General features: G+C 36.8%; 1 protein-coding gene across 5 annotated transcripts in view; it reads right to left on the bottom strand.

Moving 5' to 3' along the window:
- Nucleotides 1-27,619, bottom strand: part of PARD3B (par-3 family cell polarity regulator beta) — a 393,890-nt gene that overhangs the window by 203,269 nt on the left and 163,002 nt on the right. For all 5 annotated transcript variants that reach the window (XM_058839501.1, XM_058839502.1, XM_058839498.1 and 2 more), the window contains exons 5-10: nucleotides 26,856-26,947; nucleotides 16,870-16,956; nucleotides 13,196-13,321; nucleotides 8,293-8,648; nucleotides 6,503-6,642; nucleotides 5,594-5,722 (exon numbers count right to left, since the gene is read on the bottom strand). In XM_058839501.1, the coding sequence (XP_058695484.1) occupies nucleotides 5,594-5,722; nucleotides 6,503-6,642; nucleotides 8,293-8,648; nucleotides 13,196-13,321; nucleotides 16,870-16,956; nucleotides 26,856-26,947 (930 nt within the window). The remainder of the gene's footprint in view (nucleotides 1-5,593; nucleotides 5,723-6,502; nucleotides 6,643-8,292; nucleotides 8,649-13,195; nucleotides 13,322-16,869; nucleotides 16,957-26,855; nucleotides 26,948-27,619) is intronic.

Raw genomic sequence — 27,619 nt, 5'->3', positions numbered from 1 at the left:
CTGGTGATCCTTGTAAATGGCAAGGCACTACATTTGTTAGCAGGATTTAACAATTGCCCAAATATTCTGGTTTTATTAAATGCAAATACTATAGACCTGGGTAAATGCATCTAAAATATATGAAAACTCAATTTCTATTAAGACCAGATTTTATATGCCTCTATGCTGGTGTATATGTACTTATGATTTCATACATTAAAGTGGGCTTCCAAATAATTTCAGGCAACTTTAGAGCCAAGACATTATCAAGTAATCAGTTTTCATTTTCCAGTGGTCTGAGGTAGGGTTCCTAAACCTAGGAATTTTGGGCAGTAATCCCATCAAACATCTTACGAATATATTATCTCATCGTACAAGTAAGATTATGTTTTTCTCTCCTTACTTGTATCCTCTCTAACTTATTCTTTACCAGCAGGCGAAACACCATCAGAGGTTTTTGCAGGCAATGAAGGTAATGACCAGGTCTTTCAGACCATCCTTTTAAGGTTCCTCATATTTGCTGGAATATAGGAACAGTAGGCTCTGAAAGGCAAATCACTGCTGTATCACAACACTCTGAAGGGCCTGACAGAGAAAGCAATAGTAGACCAGATGCAATAAGGTCTCTGTGGCCTCAAAAAGGCTGGCAACTGCTATCACATGGAAAAATCACATTTGCTGTGCTGGCACCTTTATGGACTCTTCACTGCATATGAGAGCTCAAAAAACAACCAGTTTTTAAAGGTACACAGATTACCAAGCAATTTATTCCTTTTTGGTAAATTAGGGAGTTGCACAGAAACCTGGATAAAGAGATACTTTTCAGTGTGACAGGAAAGATTGTCACATTCCTTCTTAACACTGATCTCTCACTGACTTTTGTAAAGAGGACAACTAATCAACAAACTTCGAAGAACAGTTTCCAGTACTCCAAGGCATAATGAAATTGTAACCATCTTCTGAAATATGTCATGAAGCTGAAAACCTTTGAGGGCCTGCACTGTACAATGTTATGTCTTTAAAAATATACATTTGTATAGACACAACCTACACTCGCTTCTCAACTATTCCAGATGAAGAGAATAGGTCCAAAAATAAACTTTTCTTTAAAACCCCTAGGATATTTAAAAATCTACATAGTTTATAAACTATGCATAAACTATGTATATATTTATAATGAAAGGTGCCATATGTGCATTCACAATATCCCCTCTTCATTACACAGAACACCTTCTTGTGTATGCTATTAAAATTCAATATATACTTCTTTTTTTCCCTATCCAATTCATTTCCCTTAGAATGGAGGTAACACAATAGAGAAATGGTATTTGCTGGAATCACTTTCTGACTGAAATTATTTGTCCATTACTGGATAACAGCACTAGAATCACAGTTTTGAACTACAAAAACAGGTGCAAAAATGGTTAAGTCTAGGCTGTAATTTCACCTATTATTTCCTGCACATAAAAAGGCAAGCAACAATTAAAAGGAAGTAATAGAAATTAAGCTTTGAATATTAAAACAAATAGGCCAACTGGTTTTCCTTCAGGCATATAAGTTCAAGGCAGTGGAAGAAATTAACTGGGGGAAGACTAAAACATAAAAGTTAATCATATGGTAAGTAGAAAGAAATGCTTAATTGAACTTGCCACTCATCCTGCTTCCTTCCATCCTGTATAATACAAATGTAAAAAAATGATTTAAAGACCAATACCACGTTTAGTACATTGTTGCTCATTTAGCTATTGTTATAAAAATGATGGCTTGTTCCTTTTCACCCCTCATTCTTCAGGAATTTGTTAATATGCCAAGAAACCACAGGAACAGCAATTACAGTTACAACTGGTAAGTCAAAGAGATCTTTAAAATAAAAAATAAAGGGTATGCAAAAATTACAATGTATATGCTCTAACTTACAGAAAAATGCAATAAAATATTTTTGATGTTATACTAATTCTGACAATTGCAGAACAGTCATGTTCCTCTGCTCATGTGTATCATACAGAATAAAGAACTGCAAAGGATCATAGCACAGAATGGGTTGCACCAGAGCTGTTCTCATGCAAATAGTTTCCCTGTTTTACCAATGCAGGGATAAAGAAAGAGAAGTAAATAAATAAATAAATGGCACTCTCAGATCACACATTTTCCCTAGAGAAAAAACATGATGCAACAGACACACGTGATCAAAACACCATATTTCCAAAACACAGCAGAATGATAGCCACAGTTTGAAGAGGATTCCATTGACTTTGGGAGGAGCTGGAAAATCTAAGCCTATTCAGTTAAACCAGTTTCTTTCTGTAATATTCACCATCCTCTAGAAAAGAGTGTTACACAGTTTAAAACCCAAATGCACCTTAAAGAACACACTAATCACCGGCCACTCCATAGACTGTGGTAATTAAGCTAATCAAGATCTTCCCCCTGAGTTTTGGAATCAGCTCCTTACTTAGCTGCTACATTGTCAACAGCTGGCATGAATTACCGGGAACATTTGGCTAACTCGATAATAGGGAGGACAGCCTGTGGTTGCTCCAAATTCTACTTCACTGATCTGTTTCAATATATATTAAAAAAAAAAAATCTCATTTGAGCATCCTTTTCTCTTTTTTTAAAGGAGTAACAACTCTACAAATACTGGGTTTTCAATTATTTTCCCTTGTTATGCACAAACAGTGTAATTGTATAACTCTCAGATGTTTCATGGGCCAGTGTAACCAAAGCCCCAATTCCTCATAATTTAATAATGCTTTTTTGCAACACTGATTTATGCTCATCCCTATCACATCTCAGCTGCTGTGGCAAAGGCTTGCTACTCTGAATATATTTTTTCTACTTACTAGCAATTCATAAGCACAGATCACAGTAACAAAACACCGAAACTCTGTTCCCATCTATCTTACTGAAGAGAAAATATTCCTGAGACCAAGCTTTCCCCAAGCCACAGCTTTATTACAAGGTAAAGTTAAATTATATTATTATAGACCCATGCAACCAAATGCCACCCAGTGTGACTTTATTACATTATTTGCTTTGTGCCCATGCATTTATCAAATTTTCTCCAGCAAATCCACATAAAAACCCAGTTCTAGTGGTGCAACATGCTCAAAAGCGGTTTTGTGCATGGTTTTGTGCATGGAAGTGGGTCCAGCTTCCAGATGCATCTTTAGCACAGGAAGCTGTAGGGAGTGGGTACATTTACTAGGTGGCCCTTCTTTTCATTTCAGTAGGAAACAGGGAATCTAAAGGAATCGTCTAGATTACAGTCCCTAGAGAACTGCTCAAAGCAAGAACAAGTCTGAGATAAAGCAATTACCGTATTATTGCCAGGCATTAACAAAATCCCCAAGCATTCAAGGTAAATTCTGCATGCATGTTACACTGTCAGGGCACTCAGATACAACTGTCCTTGAAAAACATTGGATTATCCACTGCTTTTCCTTCCAAAAACAAACATTTAAAGTGCTGGCATTTTTCTCCTCTTTGATAAAACAGTACTGTAACTTTTGAGGTAGCAGAGGATTAGTCCAATGTAATATCATGGCTAAATCTGAAACCAAACAAAAAAGCTAAACCAATTTTATTATTTTTTTTTTTTTTTAATCTTTGTTGAGCCTGTTCTCAGACACCTCATGAATTCTAACAAGCATTGTGCTAGCATCAACATCTGGTAGCTTAGTGGGATGGTAACTCACACTTTTGCTGTAAGCTACCAGATGTTGCTGAAGGGCTTTTTAATTTAGATGGGCTGGTTCCATAAATTAATGTAATGTATTTCAGTAATTCTCATTTGTATTATGTTGTACTTGACTGAGATAACGAGGAACACAGAGCAGTATTAGAATTCCCACATCATCACTGTTACAGTGAGGACCATGACTTGTACATCCTTCTTTCACAGAGAAAGCAATCTAAGAGAAGGTCAAGCCAGCAGGATAAATGTGGCTACTTCCTGGATTTCAATCATGCCAGTCATAAGTAAATCACCTTTTGAGAGGTAGTTAATCCTTGCTGTAGAGACTAGAATTTATTACCACACAATTGTGGCAAGTAAAAATTATAAACAGCTTTTAGATTCTTCCAGTCTTTTATACCCACACACTGCTACAGTGATTTCCAGCAGAATTTGCACTATGACAATACATAATAATGTATATTGTTGGGGGAACAGAAGAGAAAAGAGAAGAATGCATACTTTTTAAAGTACATTTTCAAAGTAATGTGCTTTATAACTTAAAAAACCCAGAAAAAAAACCACTTAATTGGTAGCGTTTTCAAAAAGTAAGCTCTTACTTAGAAGAGCTGGTGATTGAAAATAAATTCTACATAATAATAATTAGTACTTTAAGACTCAGAAATTTCTCTCTGATCCACACAGACACTGACTCTCAGGGCTTACTCAGCAGAGGAACACAATGACCAACTTTGGTGCTTTGGGAATCACTGACAACAAACACCCAATTACAAGGCTGAAAACTGCCATTATGCTCCTTAAAAATAAGACAATGAAAGAGAAAAATGGATACAAAACCAGTTTTGCTAAGACAGTTCACAACTGCTCACAAGAAAAAGTGGGCACCAGTGGCACATGAGAAAAGACTCACATGAGAGAACCTGAACGCCTCTCCAGTTCCCTATCCTATCTATAATAAGCAACCCTGACCTCAACGAGGTCCAACTGGTAACAGGGAAACAAGAGGAAAACTGTCAGCAATGTTTTGTGAGGAAACATAATGGAGGATTTCTGTAGAAGATCCTGACAACAGTCTAAAGGAAAAGCAAGAAGGCAGCATCTTAAGCAAAGGATGAAGGCGGTTTGTGTTCTTTGAAGGAGATAAAATGAGACAAAAGCAGGAAATGCTGTCCTTCCCTTATCCTGAGGACTTGCTGAAAGGTCAAGTATAGCCATCAATCAAGATAAGGAAGAGGCAACCAAAGAAATGACCTTCTCTGAGGGGAAACAAGCATGTATCAGATAGCACTTTTACTCTGCTGCAGTTCTCTATGTGAGAGAAAAGAGAAAACAGTTTCATGCCAGTGTTAATGAAAAAACAAAAGTGAAAATTAAGCACTTCAGATGGAAAAAAGACAAGCAAAAGCCTCTTAAGTCAAAGGCTAGCAGCCAAGGAAAAGCTTGCTTCCAAAATTTGTGAGGAATGCAGCAGAATTCTATTCATCACCACTCCTACGCTGGGCACCTGGCTTAGGAGACATCTCCTGGGGGCAGCTACTTCCACTAGCTTGTTCCTGATAAGCTGCAGGCTCATTACATGCACTTTAAATTTCTGGTTTAAAGCTTGTTGCTTTTCTGAAAGAGAATAATCCATTTTTAGTTATGCTTGACCTCACACTTTCAAAATTAATTTACAGTATTCCCCTGTGAGTTATGCTTCTGCTGTCATTTTTGGGGATGAAAAATCAGATTGTGTGGAATTGCATCTACAGTAGATGAAAATCAAAAACCCCTCAAAATCAAATGTAAGCGTAAATACTTCTTGGAAACAAACCTTTTGCTGGCATTTCTCAGCTGACATCTTTCCTATTTCTTGGGCTAGTTTTTAACCATGGAATTGTTTCAAAATCACTCTTTGGGAAAGAATAACAAGTTTACCAGCTCTCGAGGTAGAAAGGCCTCCTCCTGCCGAGCCACAATCAGACAGACAGTCTCGCCTTGCTTTGTGCTCCTCAGCATAGCTACAAGCTCTTCCTGGGTCCTGCCAGTGATGTCCCGTCCATTCACCTACCAGCCACAAAAGAACAGAGGATATCTTATCTCTGACTGCCTTCAAGCAGGTCTATTAGGTTCCCCTCACCTAACACAGGTGTCATTCAGTAACTGAGAGCAAAAAAGAATCAGCAACAGCTCCCATACTGTCTCCCCTCTGGCCCTACACAAATTACTTAACCTTTCTCCTCCTCATTTTCACCATCTGTTAAACCAGCTCTGTAGTACTTACCCACCTTGCAGGGGGTTTGTGAGGCTTAATTAGTTTGTAAAGCACTTTGAAGATGAAAGTGCAGAAACAAGACCTTAGTATTAAAACTGTTTACCTTAGGAACTTTTTGAGGTTAGTAATTAGAAACAACCCATTAGATAATAAGATTGTAAGTCACAAGATACTTGAAAACTTTCAACAGACCGATTTAAGAAAAATTGTCTTAAAATAAGCATTTTACCAGCTTGATATTAACTGCAGATTTTTGGATGTGGCTGAAGAGGCAAGACATGTTTTGGTCCTAAAGTGATACATTTATCTGCTTTAAAAACCAAGATCTTATCAGGTTCTCCTTGTTCAAACACCCCATGGACTCTTGCAAAAAGAACCATTTTTCCACCTCATGGTGTAAAATACTTGTTGACAAACAAATGGCATAGAAGCTGTGAGAGTGACTTTTTTTTAAACCAAGGGCAAGAATTGTTGTTTTATACATCAATAATGTGTATGAGAAAATAAAAGATTTATGACAAAAGCGGCAATCAATTTTAAGCAATGCAAATACAACAGATGTTTATCCTAACCTCCAGGATTCTGTCTCCTGACTGCAAACGACCATCTTTTACTGCTGCACCTTTTGGTAAAATATTCTTCACAAAGATTGGACCAGGACCGTGTACTGAAGAGTCTCTGGTAACCACCGTGAAACCAAGTCCTTCTGGACCTAGAATGTCAGACAAAGAACACACAAAATAAATTTTAACATGTAAACAATGATCATTAAAAGTAAGCAAGCGATGTCAATAAGATATTCCAGAGACTCGTCCAGGTTAACTCTAAGAAAAGAAAGCAAACAAAAAGCTGTAAACACGAGACAATTTTCTGCCTGGTCTAGAGAAGAAGTCTACTGATGTCAAAACACATACCCTCTTACGACAGCTACAGATGGAAATACTTGGATAAGCACACAATAATAAAAAACAAGAAAGAACTCTCTTTTTAAAGCATTTACCTTTCCTTTAGGTCATTTTAATAATAGTCTTCACTTTAATATCAATCGTTTTTCATAGAATGAGAGTAATTGGAATTGTTTATTTATAAGCATAAATATAATCTAGTTTTACTAACTTAAGTTTTACTGAAACTTGGTAAATGGGGACAATATTGCATGATTTGAATGCAAAACTTGATGATGTGCTGTTCAGGAAGAACAAAGTGGTACTCCTAAGCTTCCATTAGTGAAGTTGTTTGCTGCTTGGAAATAAACAACCTCAAATGTTAACAGATAGGTTATAACAAATAATTAGGGAGTAAAACAAATATTAGTAGGTATTGCTCATAAGCCACTAAAATCACTGGGAATAGCAGGGTCCATAAAAATCTTTTTATATTGACCAGTATTACAAGTCATGTGATAGTTTTCAAAGATATCATCATGTCAGTATCACATTGCTATAATTTCTAAAAATATAAATGTTTCAAAATCAAAAGCATTAGAATAGGAAAAATCTTAAGTAGGTTTTCTTAACACAAAGCTGAAGAGTTCGGAAGAAAAAAGGAGTGATTCAAGTAAAGAAACAACAAATATTAAGAAATGAGAGCTTGATTACATTCAGTTTTATGAGAATAAAGTTATAGACAGCTTTTCAAAAGGGCCACTTCTAGGATCAAACTCTTAGCCAAATCAGAGCCAGAAATCAAATAGAAAATACAAATGCTAATTGCAAATTGGTTAAGAACATTTTACTGCATGTTCCTAAACCCGTTATTCCATTCAAAGACAGACAGCTGCATGGTGCAGCAATTAAAGATATACAAACAAATTTGGCCTCCTGACAGCTGAATAAATATGATAGGAAAAAAAAAAAAAGGTTTTCAGAAAATAAAAAGGGAAAGACAGGTAAATCTGTGGTCAAGCTCTTGGAAAACACGAAGCAGAGCAGGATAGATTTTTAAACATATCTTTACAAGAATGTCATAACAGTGTTGTGGTTAATTTACAGGTTGAATAAAATCATAAACACCACCAGCAAACAGTTCAAACTTTTATTCTATAGTTGTGAAACTATCTCTTACAATTACTTGTTGCTAATGGAATTGCTTCCACAGTCAGCAACTGAGATGTCCTAATCTGTAAATCTGGATAACAGATATCCAAAATTTATGAGAAAGCCCACTTTCTCATAAATGAGATTATGAGATTATTTCTCATTAATGTAAAAAACATTACTTTCCTGTACCTTTTGAGAGTTTTGGAACTTTTATATGGTAAATAACTAGATTGTATTTTCAATGTCACTCATTAAATTAAAAGTTAAGGTATCACTACAGAGAATATGATACTGAATTAATCATACCATCTCCAAAGACTTACCTTTTTTCAGGTCTATCTTTATTTTCTTTGCATTTCTCTTATTGCCAAAGCCCATAAGTGGAGACAGTGAGGGAGAAGAAGGCTTTCTACCCAGACGTGGGAGGTTGGGGCTCTTAGCTTGTTGCAGTGTTCCCTGTACACCTGACTCCAAGCTTGCTCCAGAAATATTAATTGTTTTCACAGCAGGTTTTGGATGAAGAGGAGGTGGAATTTTTGTTTTTGTAACTCCTTCTTCATTATTCAGAATACAAAGAGGAGCAATAGCAGACTTCTCATACTGTTCTCGGTTATATGGAGGAAGGACTTCCAAGATGACACTTTGAAATTTCATTGCCTGACGGAAGATGTCCTGAGACCTTTAAAAGAAAGGTATGAAAATTCATATGACAAACTAGAAGACTTGAACAAAAAGTTGTTTACAGAGAATAAGATGAAAATTTACCTTACGTTCATATCTACAGAATTATTTTTTTGGAAAAGTTCACATGAAGTAAGATTTCAAAACTACAGCATTTCCTTACACTTCAAGTAGGAGCAGCATATATGTCAAAATCCCTAAGCTGGTACAAAAACATATCAGCCAGAATAAACTAATGAACACATTTCTTCATGAAGAGCACCAGAAAGGGAAGTTCTGATGGCAAAAGCTCATCAAAAGACTGCTGAAATTACAGCTTGCTGTTTTATTCAAGTGCTTGTCTGTTACATATTTTCTTGTTGGCATAGAGGCACACTGAGCACTCATCACCAATTGTTCTGGTGAATACATCTACTCCAAGCAAGCTCAACTCTCCATTTTTTCCAAATCCAGTCTAATTACTTCTCAGATTCCTTTGTAATCCCTAATGCAACTGTGGCTGATTCCACAGGAATAAAATAGGTTGGGAGTATGGAATACATAGACATTAGAAAAAAAGCTTTTTTTCTAAAAGAGTTTTTAAAAAAGTGATTGAAACAGCACAATTATTTGTGTTTCTATATAAATGGTTAAATAAATAGGTCAATATTACTCACGTCTTTCAAGCAGTAACCTTTTGCTAAGTGGATATGCAGACTTCACATAATCAATGTTTTTACAGATGTGCCCAAATGCAACACCAGAAACTGTGTTAGAGCATTTAATGGAACTACTCCCCTTGATACTGACAGGGCAATCAGTTTTAAGTTAAAAGAAAAAGATTTAGCCCAGACATTAAGAAGAAATTCTTTATTGAGAGGGTACTCGAACAAGTTACCCAGGGAAGCTGTGGATGCCCCATCCTTGGAAATGCTCAAGGCCAGGCTGGATGGGGCCCTGAAAAACATGACCTAGTGGGTGACATCCCTGTCCATGCTTGAGGGGTTGGAACCCACAGATGAGATGATCTTTAAGGTCCCTTCCAATCCAAACTGTTCTATGATTCTATGAACTGATACCATGGTTGTGATGCTGTGCTCAGATACCTGTGCGTCGTAAGGCAATTAAGACAAGTTGGCCAAAAGAGCTGATCATAAAGCCTTCCCTGGATTTTGAATAACCTGTAGATTTGGTCCATGAAGTCATGTTACAAACCTTGGATTCTAAAAGAACAAAGGAGGCTTCCTTCTATCTATGTTTTCCTCTCCTGTTGAAGTGGACTGACTTTCCTCCATACTGCAGAAGACCAGTCCAGTACAATGCTGAAGCGTATTTTGAGAATGAAAAACTGAAAACTTCTGCTTAGCTGAACTGGGGCAAGAGGGGAAGAAATGGCTACATGAAATTTTAAATAAATCATGGAGTCCTCCTAAGAACATTGTACTTATTTCCTACCCTTCAGTGGTGTGTTTGTCAGTCTGAGTCAGTATTTTGCTGAAGTCTTGGCTTTGGATTTACACTCAGTAACAGGAATCAATGTTGAAAGTATTTATGAAATTTTTATTTATTTTTTTTAATTTTTTTTACATTGACACAGGAAGGAAGCCACTGCAGATATAAATGTCTTGAAAACACACCAACTGCTTTCCTAGATGAGCAGAGCTATATAAATACACTCTATACCTAGAGTATATCCACCTTGCAGCTGTAGGTGGTGAAAAGGAGAGGCTGTTTTAAGAGGGTTTTCTGTAGCACAAAGACATTAAAGTCAGGAGTCAGTCCCAATGGATACTGCTGTGGGAAAGAACCATCCTTGCCATACTGAGTGTACGAGCATCAAGAGTCAGAACAGCAACATTCATTGACAGGCGATGCTGCCAGAGAGAAACCTCAAACTTGGAAAACAGAGGGAGCGGAATGTTGTAGGAAGGTATTCTTGTAGCATCACCCTCAAGGGATCTGTTTCAGAGCTGTAACAGACTGTGCCCCAGTGCATCTGCAGAGGTTATAGGTTATCTGTTCACCTACAGCCTGTCAAAGTTCTCAAGGACAGACCTTACCTTGATAGTAGAAACCATGGCACACTTCCAGCATAAAGGATGCAAAATTTTAACTGTGTTTCTTTCACACCCCATCTTCATCTTTGCAAGTAGCCACTTAGTCATATGTTACAAGGTAATTTAATAACTCAGTTTCAAAAGATTAATATTTAAAATATATGCAAAAGAAAACATAAGATCTCCTTCAAACAAAAATTAGTGGAAATCACTCAAGACATCCTATGGGAAAGTCTAAATGCAGTCTTCAGGGGCAAAATAACTGGCTGCACTTCAAAGGGAAAAAATAATGAATGGAGAAATTTGTATTTCTTGAGACCCCAAGTGCATACTTTAAAGAAATAAGGGAGTCAGTTAAAAGAGGTGCTAGAAACTCTGCAGCACAACAGAATGTAATTGAATAGATTAGCAGCAAATGAAAAAGCAGACCAACAGTCCCAATATATAGCTATTATAAACATGGGAATACAGAAAGTAGGCTGCTGCTGTTACAGCTGCAGAAGAAGCAATTGTCAGGAGCAGTACTAGAAAGTCTCTGCTGAAATTAGAAAGAGACAGCATGTAACAGTCTAAGTGTTAAAACAGCTTTTACAAGGGTTATGAAGAAATGTCAATTTGAAACTAGCCAACAGATTTTCTTCTTGGAGGAGAATCTGATTGCTATTTCTGGGTCAAGAGTCATTGGAACAATACTTTGTCGTATCTTTTACAATTACTGGATTTCTGTAACTTGGACTTCTGTCAGGTTAGTACAGTTATGTCATGCCAGATGAAAACTAAAAGACATGTTTACAGAGATTAATTTCAACCTGGAAAGAGTCAGTCTTTAGCCATTCTCCACAGCCAGGGAAGAGAGATGATGCAGAAGGCTATTTTGGAAAATAGCCAAATTCAGCAGAACAATGTAAGACTTGGGAATAAGCTAGAGCTCATCCAAAACATTCCCCACCAGTCCCCAAATAGACATTGAGCCCACAATTCCTGCATTTTTTCACACTACTTGACTTTGCAGCATAAGGAAACTTTGCCCAGCAAAATTGGGCTCTGCTCTGAATTACCTTTAAGTCACTTTTCTCTCTCCCAATGATGTGTCTAACAAGACCGATCTCTCTATGCTAACTCCTGTAAATAATCCTTCTAACCCCAAAACTTAACAAAAGCTTTCAGAAAGTATCCTGCATGTTGCATTTTGAAGGAAAGCCTGACAGAGAACTAGGAAATTTCCTGAAGTATTTTGGATTGCCCCAAAATCTAGAAACCTTACAGAAAAACATGCAGAGTCCTCCACTCCACAAACACCTCATGGGCTGAAATCTTTGGAGATCTAGTTACATTCAGAAGAAAACACAATTCAAAAAAACAATACACAGAAAAAAACCAAACACTCTGAGGAGACAACACATTGTAAAGAAAGGATCAGATATGATTTTGAAAAGAGGTTTTAACTCAAGCAAAACCTGATTTGCAAAATTTCATTACAAAATTGCACAGTGGGGCAATGAATGTTTTAATAAGATACTGACAATTACATTCTGCTAAATTTGATATCTTATTTAGGAATTTCCATGGAAGGAACAATGACATGTACTATAACACAGTAGAATGCTTTTACCACCAAATATGCAGAAAGCTGTAACTGAAAAGCTTTCAGGAGGGGAAAAAGCAGTCTCAGAAACAAGAATATGCTACAGAACTACACTGGTTTAATGAAAACCTATTCTGCAAATATTTATTCCTAACTGTGAAATTATGTATTTGATTTTAGTCTAGAAGCCTTGAACATTTGGCTTACTGTTTAGAAAGTTAAGCCTCGACTCCCTTGACATCTCAATAGGTTTCTGTTATATTATAAACAATCACTCAGTTGTCTAAACATATGGATTAAAAGCAAAAACAAATTACAATTTAATTACTACAGCAAGTATATGTGAAATTTGAGAGGCTATTCTTTTGTGAAACAATGCCACTTTAATTCATAGATGATCAAAACAACTCGTTAGTTAAATATTTGAGATAGATAACAAATGTCAACAGACTTTTAATAAAAGCCATAAGAAGTGAGACTTTCCATTTAGCTCAAACAATCATAGTTTGACAGTAGAAGTATTTTTTAAAAAAAATACATGCTCAAAAAGCTGCAGCACAACAAAAAATCTTATTTCATTTGCAAAAGAAAATTAAACACCATGCTGTGAGATTGACTCATTCTGAAAGTCTTATCAAGAAAAAATTACAAAGCGAGTATGGTAAAAGTGATGGAAGAACTAGAAAGGGAAGGTAACAATTACAAAACTTAAGGCTATTAAATTAAGTAAGCACAGTAAGTTCACTAAAACTCCTCAAATTTCACTTATTTGGAGATTTCAGAAAGAAAACAACGAAGTTTCTGTCACATATCAATTTTACAGGCATTTTTTTTGAAATAAGTATTAATCCCTTTACAAATCACTCAAACAGGGCACTGTATAAAATCCTGGCTGATTAAAAATATTAGTAAACCAGCACTTACTGTGCAAAGGTTTTATCTGTAAGGTCCACGTGGTTTATCTTCACAATGCATTCATTTTCATGGAAAAGACCATCACGCCTCGATCTGCTGTTTTCTTCAATACCACGGATGAAGAGTCCCAGCATCCTAAAAGCAAAACATAGATGAAAAATATCCTTATTGTGCTGATATGAATTTATAGCAACTAAAAATAGATATTAATCTCTACTGTGTATTGAATCTTAGAGTACACTGCCTCTCTATATATGAAGTGCTTCACCTAGAGAAAGATTTCAGCTGACTTATTAATGAAAAAGGAGGGGATTCCAAAAAATACCACAAAAAATTGCTGTACACTAATGCTTTACTACTTGCTAGAAATTGGGAAGCATTAAGTCCTGTAGGTCATACTTGGAGAAACAGAGGAAAACACCTAGATCCCTCTCCAGTTAAAAATGGTAGTGTAGCTTACGCAATATTTTTTTCTGCCACTGCTCCTAAGAAAAGCACAAACAGATTAAAAGTAACTTTCTACCTTGACTGTAATAAAATAAACAGGAGTTAGAATGAGACAAAAAAAATAACTGACTTTGCTACTTCTGAAAACATCCCTGAAACTCTTCAGTTGCCAAGCCCCTTGCTTTGATACAAGGCAGCAACACTACTCATTCATGTGGCAGGACAGCAGTGTCACATCATCACCCCAGCTGTCTGTTAACGAGATATGTACAAGTGGAAACAGAGGTCCTACACAGAATAATGCAGTAAGTGAGCCAGTGTGGGTGGTGCAAAATGCCAATGTTGGTAACTCTGTTGGGAGCACTAGGCTAATCCTGACCTACCTGGAACACCTCTGTATTGCAAACTATAATTCAACATAGCTATATCAAATGATACCACTACAGTGTCCAAAAAATCCTGACAACTGCGTGTTTGTGAAGAACTTTTAAAATCAAACTTTGTCCACTAAATTTCCATACCACTTCAGCATCAAAGATGGTCATCAAAGATGACCTTTAGAGACCATTTCTACTGGTTATACTACATAAAATATTAATGTGCAATTTTCAATGTACCAGCACTCCAATCACAAAACAGAAGTCCTATATTTTTGCCTCATATTCATGACTGCCCCTCCTAAGTCCATTCAAGAGATTCACAGTATGCCATTAACTATTTCAAGTGACACTATACTGACTGAGCATCTGATTTTAGATTTACTAACAACATTAAAAAATTTGTACTTCTGTCCTATCAATTCTAAACAAAAAATTGGTTTCTACTGAGTATCAGTTCTTTGAGGTATTTAAAATATATTTTAAAAGTTATTTAATAGCATAAAGACTCTCTTGCAATGAGTGTTATCCTTCCCTAAAGGATTAAAAAGGGCAGTGGTGGTGAGGGGCTACAGCCCTTTTGATGACATCCAACTAGTGGCAACCAAAAACCTTCCCTAAGAACTAATTAAATACAACTATGTTAAAATACAAACCAGTAAAACTAAAGAAATAAATGAAATCACAAATTAAGTTGGTTGCTCACTAATCCTGTGTGTTCAGATGCTGCATTAATATAATGCAATAGGATTGCCTACTTGTCTGAAACTTGTGTGTACTGTACTGCCTACCGTGGCTCAAGTTACATAGACCGAGGCAGCTTGAATTCATTCCTTCATTACTTTTTTTCCACAGCCTAAATTTTAGCATTTTAATGTACTATTAAATTTTAATTTCCTGGTTTTAATGATATTTAAGTGTAAAATAAAGGGGGAAAATTATTTCTATTACTTTTGTAGTTCCTGTATTAACTTAGATTTTGTCAATTAATATAATGTTTTAATGACCTGTAGAAAAACTTTGGCCTGCAGCAGCACCAGGCTAAAGCCAGCATTACCTTATTAGATGATAACTTTACAGTTGAAATACCAGACCCAGTTAGTCATGGCCAGCATGTCCTCATAAATTCTATCATGTCACCAAAAGAAATAAAAGATGGTCTTCTGTACTTTCTCATGTTATGATGAGTTACCATTCATAATCTAGTCTCAGGCTAGATTAAAAAAAGACAGTCAAGCCATTTAAATCAGTCCAGTGCTTTAACAAATGTTTCAGAACACATCTGCCATAGGTCACTAAAATGTAAAGACAGCTACCTAAACAACCAGTAGTTCCATCTGTCAAAGACCTCTCTACTCCAGCAGATCCCAAAAACATTTGTTAGTAAGGACATATGAACATGAATACAATGTAGACCTAGGAACCCTTCTTCTTACAAGTCTTTAAAAGCTGAACTCAACACAGCGATACTTGAGTACAAAACTACGTTTCAGTCACAACAATTACGGATTTTAATAGTTTGCAATTTCATCAAAATTGTTTTACTGAAGGATCTTAAAATACAGTATACAAACAACAACCTTTATGGCATGCCTATATCAAAGAGCTCTGGTCTGCCTTTCAGAGTGGGTAACAAACACAAGTGGCTTTCTCAAGGCAAACAGGCAGCCCACAAGGACACAACTCAGCCAAGGACACAACTCAGATCTCCAACAGTTGCCATCGAAGACCAGCTTTCTTCTTGAGACAATGATGCCATTTTTACAGGCAGCAGATGGACATCTATTTTCCTTTTTGCTACATAAAACAATCTGAATTAATTTGGGTCCACTTACAAATCCAGATCTATCCAAGAAAACAGACCTTTACAAGGTAATTCAATCCTTCACATTCTCTGTCCTACATGAAAGCTGACAAGTAAAGAAACATTTAAGAATTAGACAATTTTTACTTTTGCAATAATTGGCTTTGTGTAACAGGCAGCCATTTTACTATAACGTAGTGTCATTTATGGCTCTGGCAATTTCACATCTCTTATTCACGGCTGCCAGTGTCAAATTACCTCTCTGGCTAAGCCTCTGTATGTCAAATTTCAGCCTAGATTTTTTTTTTTTTAACACATCCAAGTTACATAGCTTGGAAAACAGCTATAATGAAAATGCTGACGCAGTCTTAACTACAGCACATCAATATGAGCACGCTGCTATAATAGGCTTTTGTGATCTCAATGGACTTTGTTAAATCATTTATAATTAAAGTAATTGTATTGTGACAAAGAAAGGTTCATGGTATAGAGCACATTTTATAAATGCTATGCAATCAAATCTGAAAGATGGCTTGAAAAATATGAGATATGAGCAGGCAAAAAAATTTTTTTTGACTCTTCTTGTTTGGTATGTCACTAAGAAAGAGCCTATGCAGAGATATTCAATTAAGAAAAACAAAACAAGAAACAAACAAATAAGCCCACAACAGCACAACACAACCAACCCAACACCACACAAAACTACTAAGTCCAGTTTACCATTCAGAGAATAAAAACAGAAACCACAAGAAGGGCACATATGAACAAAGCTGTTGGTATTGATTGAAAGTGACTGGACACGGCACTTCTTACCGTGGTCTAGTTGACAAGACGGAGATCAGTCAAAGGCTGGACTCAAGTATCTCTGAGGTCTTTTCCAACCTGATTCTGTGGTTGCCTTATAAAGAACTTGGACTAGTAAATATTTTGGCAATGGAAGACAGTGCCATAGACTAATTTTTGTCTTCCTTTTGGTAAATACTAGGATTTTAAGATAAGCACAACTGAAATCCTTTCATTTATATACTTCTTGAGCAATGCAGAAAATATCTTACCTTCCACTCAAGGATGAAAAAAAGGGCACTACATGAATTCCCAAGGGTCCACCTTCCCCAGAAATCTCCACTGTTTTTGTCATTTCACTAAAAAAGAGCACAGGGAAACATATCTCATAAGCTTATTCAGAGAATTCTCCATATTAAAAAAAATCCTGATTGATCAGATAGCAGAAAGGGTAGAAAAAATATTTGACTCAAAGCTCAGTAATATATGAAAATAAAATGAAAAGTAAAACAGCCATGAAATCCTTTCATTGTTTTAGATTAGCATTTGTGGTTTTTTAAAAGGGAAATAAATCAAGTACTAGACATTTTCCTAAGTTAACCTTCAAGTAAATCAATTAGAATATTAAAGAATAAGCTTTCAAGGGAGGAGAGACTTCATCATAAAAAAAAGGTAAGGTGAAGTTATTTTACATCTTAATTTAAACTCCATGTGAGTTGCTTCAATTTTCCATGTGGCCACATTATAAACATGAAGATCACGCAGAAAGGACAATGCAACTTTCAAGTCAAATAATACTTAAATAGACTGATTTCTTCCCTCAGTTGCATACAACCTCTCTGACAAAGAACAAAAGCAATTGTGATCAGTAGTGCAACTCAGCTCATTTTATCAAGAAGTTTCCTTCCTCAAACACCACTATTAAAAACCTATTCTGGGTGACCATGACTTGAAAAGGAAGGTACTTGAACTGACTAGAACCTTAAAAAAATTAGCAATGTCTGTAATTCAGCAGACCGTGTTCCTTCTTTCCATAACAGTGTCCATCTTCCAAAAGCCTCCCTCCCCTCCCGTGGTACTGAACACCCCCAGCACTCGGGATCAGCAGACATCTCCTGGGCACACCACTCAGAGCACCCCAGCTGGGAGCTGTGTGTGCGTGCCAATCCTACCGTGTGGACACAACACGTGAAACTGAACCAAATGGCCACTTCAGATACTGCCCTGAGTTAAAGATTCAGTATTTCTGATCAAGTGCAGACTGCTAGTGAGAAAGACACTTCTGATCTCTCCCTGTGCACCAGACCTAGAGAGCACACATTTGCTGGATAAGATGACAAAGCCAACTCTTTCCTCTCATGCTGCCCTCCCACCCTCAGATGATTTTTCCCTAGTACCACAACTTCCTCTGGCACCAGCTGACTGATATTGCTGACCCATGGTCTTATGATCATTTAATTTGATGTAAGAATCAGTACGAATGCACTGAAACCCATCAGGGCTCTGCTATCACCCTTGATGTGGCAGCACAGTTACACCACATTAGGTACAACATGAACCCACATGGCACAGCTAAGCCTTCTCACAGGGAGCACAATTACTGCAAATGACCTTAGACAAAATCTGGCACTGCTTCCTAATAACACAGGAATATTTTTTTGTTGTTATGAACCTTTATGCAGTTGCACAATGATTAATGAGAAGCAATTTGCTCTAAATACAATAATTCTTAGCCTGATTGGCTAAATATGGAATAAGACTGGAAAAGAAGTTTATACATTTTGTTTTTTTTTTTTTAATTAGGGGACAGAGTGAGTTTTGGGAAGCTTTTTTTTTTGTAAGCTGTTCTTCCAAAACCACTGGCACTATAATGAATTTATGTTCTCTAGATATTAAATGGAAAGACCCTGAACAACAAGCCACCACTGATCCCAAATGTAACAGATTTACACGTTACTGTATTTATAACACAGACACCATCAACAGGCATTTGTGGGTTTTTCTTTCCTACATTCCCCTGCTTCACTAATCAAATGGGGAAACAGTGACAAAATCTTCCTGCAAGATGTTTTAAATACATTTTTATCTGGTGAAGCTGGTTAGAAAAGCTAATTAGGGTGGTTACCAAAAACCTCAACAATGCATACATAGGAAATTAACTCCTCTTTCAGTTCCATCTTCTACTTCCTCCAATTCTCTTAACACACAAAGAAAGATAATTAAAGGGCTACTTTTATTGTCTTTTGAACTTCTACAAAATCAAAACGCATAAGTAAATTAAGCAGCCAAGCCCTTTAGATTCAGAAAATAATCAGAAGTAGTGAATGGGCTTTCATTTTTACAGGGAAAATTTAAGTAACTTATAGCTGTCCTCAAATAACCCTGTGTGCTCTAGGGAGGAGTTGTCTTCCTAAGCAACTGTAAAACAGAGCAGGAATTTTTTTGAGAGCTATCACGACAGACAGGTGAGCTGTCATATTAAATCAATGCACTTACAGTTATAAGTAGGCTGAAAGCCAAAGAAAATATACAAACTTATTTTTAAACTGAACATGAAATCTATATACTAAGAAAAACAGGTTTCTTTGTGAAAACAAATAGCCCACACGCACATTATGTATTACTTTAAAATTTTTTGGTACATCCTAAAACTTATGGATGTTCTAGAGCATTCAGAATAAACATTCAGAATAAGTGTACACTCTGTTTACATGTATTAAGAACTTTGGATTTATAATTTCAATCAAAAATCCATGACTCTAAATAGATTTCTCTTTATCAAACAAATGGGACTCTTAGTTATATCCAAGAAGAAAACAGCCTTTCACACCAACTTTGGTGGATCTTTAAGGACATGTTATTTTTATATTATACCTATGAAAGCATGACAGTTAAAAATTTTAAAAACCAGAACATCTGGGATTTGGTTTTGTTATTTTTTTTTTAATTTAAGAACCTCAAAGATTAGAGATTCAGACGTATTTGGTATCATTCACTTGTTCTGTCCCTCTTTGGGCAGGTTTAATCTGCCCACAAGGACAGCTGAACTCAGCACTGTACTATTTCACGCTGGCTTACAGTTTATACTGTACTGGAGAAAGTATTCAGGATCAGGGCATGGCTGAGTGAGATCCTAAATAGGATGAGCTCTAAGAATACTAATTACTCAACTCCAAAGGCACATGGGACACACAGGTGCTAGGACTCCTCGGGTTGACACAGCTAGGTTAAAAAAATTAAAGAAAGGAGAAAGCAGAATTACTGTCTGATGCAGGTTGATAGCTGTGACAACAGAGAATGTAATTAACAGATTTTTTGCAATATTCAACACATTTTAAAAACAAACAAACACCTAAATAGGAAAAAAATAAATTCCGGAAGTTAGTAACCTACTCGTGACCTTTGAAATCTCCCCTACAGCTCTTAAATGCCTTTTGTAGTAAAAGAAAACACAAGTCTGGCCCATCAAGTAGTATAAAAGATCTGGAGTATCTGTATATACTATTCCTAGCTGGGGATGAGAGGCTGGGAGCATTGGTGAGCCATGCACAGAGGGTGCCTCAATAGGCTGCACTCTATCTTCTGCTTGTTCTTCAAGGAACAGAGCTCCTACCTCAGGAAATCATGTCCTTGCTGAACTTGGAACCCAGTCTCTGTGGAATACATAGAGATACATTCCTGCAGCAGTCAAAAAGACTGAACTTTTAAAAAGTCTTTATGTCAGTGAAATTTCTGCAAAGTGCAAGGTTCACCCCAACCAGAAACACAGCACTCAGGCTTCTTCCAGTACACGTTGGCACCCCTCTTCCTCTTGCTGCACTGAAGGTACCTCAGGTCTCACTCATGGGAGACCACCTGTCCAGAATGACCTGATCCAAGATGTTGTACTATTGATTTTTAACCTGAAGAAGCTGTCATCATCTACTATTTAAATTCATCTTTCTTTGATATTATTGATTTCTGTCAGATTCTTTACCATCTATCACATTTGTTAACAAGGCTTGCCATGCATATTATTAAAAATGCTGGTACGTACTGTTCAGTAAAGAGATAGAGAAAGTGCACACATGAGTAGTGAGCAGGCACAGCATTGGCAAAGTGGAAAGCAAAATTTAAATGGAGTGCTGCACATTTAGTGGTCATATTTAGTCGTGAATTGATCTGATCCTCAGATTTGCAATGTCCTCACTGTGGAATACTATAGCTCCCTCTCCTGAAACCTGTATCAGGAGTTAGCAGTTTGTGAGTTACATAGAGGGGAAAGATCTGTTAGCTGAAAGCTCCTCTGCAAATTACCCAAGAACACTGAAGGACTGATCCCAACCACTGAGCATGCAGATGCTTAAAAGGGAACCCTCTTCAGAAGTAAATGTTTTGTGTTGTTGCAGCAAGACCGAGTTCACTGAGGTGCCTTGACCTTCCTTCCCCAGCTACAAATGCTTGGTAGGATTGCTCCTGGAGAATGCAGTAGGCACAGCCTAAAGCAGATTAATTGTTTTGCAACACAGTGAAGACAGTAGCTCAGAAAAGCTGTTTACTGCGTGGGTTACTGGGCAAAACTTGTCATCATGTGTATGTCACAAGAACCTACTGCTTGAGTAAACACAAAGTGTTTACCATTCCAATGGCATTTTCCTTTGCAATTTTAGTCATATTCAACACTTTCTCAAGTGTTTTTAAGAAAAGGTACAGATTAGTAAGATGCCATATCTGAAAAAAATCTTTTAGTGCAGAATGTCATTTCCCTTGCAAACAGAAAAGCACAGCTGATATTCTAAACATGCTATGGTGGTGTTTTTATTGACCACAGCCAAGTAAAAGGCAAATTAAATGTCAGTCAGATGTAGAGAGCTCACAGATGTAGTTATTAAGCTGTATCTCCTTGCTTGTTCTTCACTTCCACCTCCAGTTCCGGCCTCTTCCTCCAATGCTGCCAGTCCAGCACACAGAGCATCCATCGACAAAAGCTGTTGATGTTTGGTGGAGAGCACAGGCCTACAGGAGATGTCAAATTCCTACAGTGCATTTTAAAGAGGAAAAATGCACACATTTATCCAAATAAAGAGGGTGATATCTCTGCCATCCACTTTTTTTCACATACTAAACCAGTACAGTTACTGATGGTAATAAAGTATTTGTCCCCATTCATCCAGAGAAGGCTACCAGAGAGGTAAACTAAACTAAACCTGTTTGATTGCCCACCTCCCACCCACCTCCTACCCCTCTTTCATGTATTTCCTTCCTTCTTTTCAACTAGATGCTAAAACCTTTGATGGAAATGTCTTGAAAGCCCTGAAGAAGGAGCTGGAACTCAAGATGTTACGTAGTGTGAACACACTCAAATGATGAAAATTGAAACAATATCTAAATAGGGATAGAGAGCCCTAAAGGGAGAAGAAAAAGCAACTCAGTGTGCAGGCAAGGATAAGTTTTCCAGGTACAGTTAAGGAAACTGGTCACTCTTATAAGAGACAAGAATCAGCAGCAGCTGCTCCATTCTACACAACACTAAACAAGCTATCCACAAAGTTCAAATATTTACTATGAAATAATGTCACAATCTTCCAGTTTCAGGTTTGAAGAGGAAACAAATCAAAACTAAAATGCATTAATCTAGTTGTTACAGACTTTTTTTTCATGCTAAAATTAGTTCTCACAAGATTAACTCTGAAGTTTTAGAGAGAAATCAGACAGCCTGCAAGCACTGGGGCTTTGTGTCTTTTTTTCTTTAAATCAAATTGTTCCAATTCTCTGTTGTTAGACTAATGAAAGACACAGTGGGTTAAAAATAGGAAAACACAGAGAAGGAAAAAATGCTTCAGCTACACTTTAATTATGTATCTACAGTGCTTAAACCAAGGAACTGACCCTGACCTCTGCTAAAAAGAAGTGAGAAGACAGCAAAAGCGAACATAATGAAAACACGTAATGAATTATCTATGCATAAATTACCCTTTGCGTTCCAACTAATCCACTGCTATTAAGCTAAACATCCATTTCCAAGCAGATTCATGTTTACTGTTCCTTAACACAGTAGTTTCTACTGAGAAAAGCAGGCTTTTCCAAACCAGTACTCCCATGTACAGTGTCCTAAGGAATTCTGTGCTAAATATTGTGACAAATATATACCTGACCATCTATAGAGCATCAAGGCCCTGTTCTTAGTATGAAAAACTTTCAGAACTAATAGAGAACATGAAAAAAGGCACAGAGAAATACAAAATTTTATACACTGATGAAATCAGCTTGGCTTCCTTTACCCTGAACATCATCTTTACTCACAAATAAGCAATAAAAAAAGCCAAGAGGATTGTCATTATTTATTCCATTAAAAACCATTCCAATGACCCAATGTTTTAAGTCTCTCCTATAGTAAAGTTCAACTCTCAAAATGTCAAATTAAAATTTTCAGACTCTCAAGAGATACAGTCCTGAAAATTTTCCCAGTACCACAATGAAATGTTTTAAGAGAATCCAGGCAAAGGGACTTCCCATTAACTTCCAAGTAGAGGAGCCAAAACCCCTCCATACTGATACTCATTTACTCCATGTGCAACTGATTTTACCTACTTAAACCAGTGAACTGACTTTCTTCAAATCAAAGAGTTTTCCTGTTTGAGTGAGGAATATAAAACAATCCAAGTCTGGATCTTAAAGTTCAACAGACTAGGCTTCTCAATCATGAAATATTAATCACGGTACTCCTTTTCTCTGCTTCCCTCTGAAATACCCATTATTGGCTGCAGTTAGAAAGGGACTCTGACCTCAGACAGGTTGGTGCTCTGATGAGAGGGCTCAGATCATTCTCTCAGGTGATGAGCTGCTATTTTGCTCAAGCATTAAAGCTCACTAAACTCAGTGACGGGAAGGAAAGCAGGGAAAGCAGCAGGGCCAGCAGTTTCTTCCACAGCCTTGTCCACAGCATGGGGTAGCTCACAATTAGGCTGAAATACTACCTTTATTAACATCTCTTGATGTGGCAGATTTAAATGAAGGGTTAATGAGCTGGTGGTCCCTTATGGCCCTAATGACTTCAAAATTCAACAATAAAAATACCTGAGTAAATCAGAATTATGAGTATGACCCTCTTTCAGAAAGAAGACAAATTAGATATTAAGATGCTTGTTTTACTGCTTGTGGAAAAAAATAGTTTTATTATTTAATATTGTTTTATTAATAAAACCTTCCTTACTTACAGTCAATCAAATAAAGATAATTGAGACAGACAGATGGTCTCTAGTGACTCATTATTTCCCTTTATAAACCTTCTACTCCTAATGAAAACACTTTTGGAAAAACAGTTTAAAAAACTTGACTTACAAGAAAAAAGCCAAACAAAAATCAAATCATTGTTATAAAATTTAAATTCTTTGACTGCAATTCCTGTGAATGTCACAGAGCTATAAACTAACTTTGCTTTACAAAATGCTGTGTTCAGAATTTCACTTATGTTCACTGTTTGAAGAAAGTGGAATATTTTACAAATATTCCAATATAATTCACAATTTTGATTAAAATTTCCTCACAGTACCCATCTCAATTCTTGCAGACACTACAGTGTTTTTTAAAATCTCCTCAGGACACAGGAACCACAAACAAGGCATATTGTGGTAGAATTATTCTACTGCGACTCTACAAAAAACTGTTCCTTTCCATTTTGTTTTGATTTTCATTTGCTATGTTGGTTTTGGGCAATATTTTTCAGACAATGCAATCTCAACCTGGATTAAGACAATTCATCTCAAAAAAAGAAAAAAAAACTATTACCAATGCAAAAAAATTCTTGGGAATACCCTGTTCTGGCCAGCTTTCCCTCTGCTTCCTATCTGTTCAACACTTGATTGACACTCCAGTATCAATAAAGTGGGTCCCAATCTATATTCTTTATCACTTTTCCTTCTGTGCTCCAACATGAAGACAGTTTGCAGAATTCAGCAAAAACTGTAAGAGATCTACAGAAACCTAAGCTTATTCTTGCCTGGCTTGTGACATGCCACAGAAGACCTAGTGGCTTCAGAAAACTGAATACCTCTGAAAAGTATCACAAGGGGTTTTGTCATTGTCAATGATTCCAATAGCCACCCACTTATGAAGCAAATAACTATCATAACCTTCTTCTGAAGAATCCCATATGCAAGCAATGAAATGTTTAACTCGATAAGCAATAATATGCTCTCAGAAAATTCCTACGAGGACTTAGATAGTCTAAAACATCCCAGTAAAGGCATAAGGAAAACAGTAAATACGAACAGAGTGTGCAGAGAGCTTGATTAATCCCCATTACAAATTAACGGATCAAGAGGCAAATGAGTGCATATATTTGGTGATGCATAATAATTACTTCAGGTGAAACAAGCTGTAGAAGTCTTTAGCAACATGCCACGAACAGAAAATATGCATTAGTGACTAAACTAAGTTCTATACCTGCATGATGAACACTAATCAGCAGGCGTGTAACTTAGAGGCCCGGCAGGTGCAGGGAAAGCTGGAAAAGCACTCAAGTTCCTTTTCATCAGGAGACCATTCTAAAAATATGTATCAGTATTGGCAGGCAGGAGAAGGAACAACAAAATGGTATAGGCACTGGGTGACAAGGAGGCCTCCAAGAGGGAGGAAAAAACCCAGACAGATTGAGTTGAAAAACAACTGTATCAGGATGATAAAACTGCCCATTCAATTACTGAAATTCTGACTCAAAGAACAAGAAAAACTGAGAAATTAATTCCCTTGTAAGGAAAAAACAAATTTTTGATGTGCTGGGAAAGGAAAGGTGACCCTTCTACACAAATCCTGGCATGGCCCAGATCACCAGCAATGTTCTGAGTGCCTGCTCTTGCAAACTTCCCCACAGGCATGGGGTACATATTTATGCCTCTTTCCCAGACCCCATGTAGATAAACTGGGAATATTAAGACTTGTTTTTTTCTCAGATGTTTGCAAGGATAAATGCTCTAAGATTAAGGCATGCAGATACTGTTTATTTCATGAGTTTTATCTTACACTGTTTTGACAAACAACTATAAGCTGCAGAATTATAGCAAATGACTATCTGCCATCATTAAAATCGAAACAGATTAATTTTTCACATTTTAGCTGTCACATAGAAGTTTGTCATGTAACACTTCTTAATTTAATTATACAATGTGCTATACATATCTCAAGTTCTGAAACAAGCACAAGATACTGGACAAAGTATTGAATTTCTCTACCTACTCAAAAAGATGACTTCTGTATGACCTGAATCACCAGTCAAAACTGAAATTTAAGCTAATGATGAGATAGAAAAACAGCAATATGAAAACACTCCAACACCACCACTGAGGATCTGACCAACTTACTCTCTGAGACTCTGGCACCCTGGCTTGATAATATGGTGTAACAAATGCTATCTACAAAACCATTATTTTTCAATTTCATTTCAGTCATTTAGAATTTTCACTTTGATTTCAGGAGCAACAAACATTGTTATTCATTACTAAACCTCTTGAGAACACCTAATTTCCTCTCCTCTTGTTTCGGCTATGCAGCTTTTAAGTTTTATTCCACTGGTTTCCAATGCAGATTATATATTTACCTAAATGTTGTTCAAAATTTAGACTGGTTAAAATAAAAGTTATTCCCCAAAATGTCTATGGGACCATGACCACATTCAGATACAACAGCACAGGCCATCTTTAATTTGTTATAAATGAAGAGAAGACAAAGATTTATTCCACCTGACTTCTCTACTGAAGGAATGCACAGGGAAATATTGCAAATATTAGCAATAGTTTACACTGTGTATAAAACCAGATACAAAATCTACTACAAGACATAGCAAAGTAATAACCTTACCACTCAATACTGGAGGTGACACTTAAACTGAAGAAGGTAATTTTAGGATTATATGGTTCAGTTAAATAGTTATTTATTGAGATACAATATATCATTTAAGAAAATTCTCTATCCGAAGACATGAAACACTTCCAGGACTGAATAAAAACAGAAACTCAGATTTCTCCCTTACTCTTATATTACAAACAGCACAAAAAAAGCATTCATATTCATCGGTGAAGGTAAGAGATTGTTGTCATGCTCAAATATGTGCTCTGCTATGTGAATCGAATGCAATTTTAGGGCGGGAAAGGCAGGAAGAGGAAGAGATCACAGTGATGAGAAGCACAGGGCAGAATCAGAGGTGTAGCTGGAATGAGAAATCAGTCTTGTACTGATAAATTGATAAATCACACTTGAGCCAGCACCAAACAGATGTTCCTACCTGCTAGGGAGCCGGGCCCTCTGAGCCAACAGCTGTTCTGTGGGTCCAGTGAGGTTCATCTCCCCATCCTGAAAGGATGCCTGGGAAGCACCCTGTTGAGAGATTTCAAAGCGCATATTGAAACGATGTAGATAATTATGCACAGAGAACAATGCTGTGTTTGTGTTTTTAAGTCTGTATTTGGAAGCGAAAGTCAGTCATAAAATAACATCATCTCACCGACAGTGAGGACTGAAATCCCATTCTGGATGGAGCACCTGTGACACAGCACTTGGAGAAACAGGAGGGTATCTGAAGTCCTTCTCCTCGTGTGAAGCCCACCACCCAGCCATTGGAGAAGCTTAACATTGTACTACCTAATGTTACAAAACTGTACTGCTTTACTTCTCTGCCTATCTAACCTGAATGCCATTCTCTCCCACTCTGAGCCGCCTCCTCTCTCCCAAGAGATCACACAGACCTTGAGTAAACCCAACAGCTTTTTTTTAATGCTCTATCCCTTGGCAGTGTTTATCTGGCAAAGACATATTTTCAGAGTAGCTTCCCAGAAAAAGAAATTATGCAGCCATTTGTACAATCAAGACACAAAAATACAGTGTACACAGAGTCCAGACACCAATGCTAAAGTGCTTCAAAATTATTATTTAACTTTCTTTTTGTGATCCTTGCACTCAATGTTTGCATTTTTTTCATACTGGGAGAGAGAAATAGTTACCAATGAGATAAGGCTACTGTCAGCAGGTGATGTATTAGCTTTAACATAC

The sequence above is a fragment of the Poecile atricapillus genome, chromosome 5 (genome assembly GCF_030490865.1).
Source record: "Poecile atricapillus isolate bPoeAtr1 chromosome 5, bPoeAtr1.hap1, whole genome shotgun sequence".
NCBI lineage: Eukaryota > Metazoa > Chordata > Aves > Passeriformes > Paridae > Poecile > Poecile atricapillus.
Note: the sequence above shows the minus strand (reverse complement) of the source record. Positions and strands in the feature narration are given on the sequence as shown.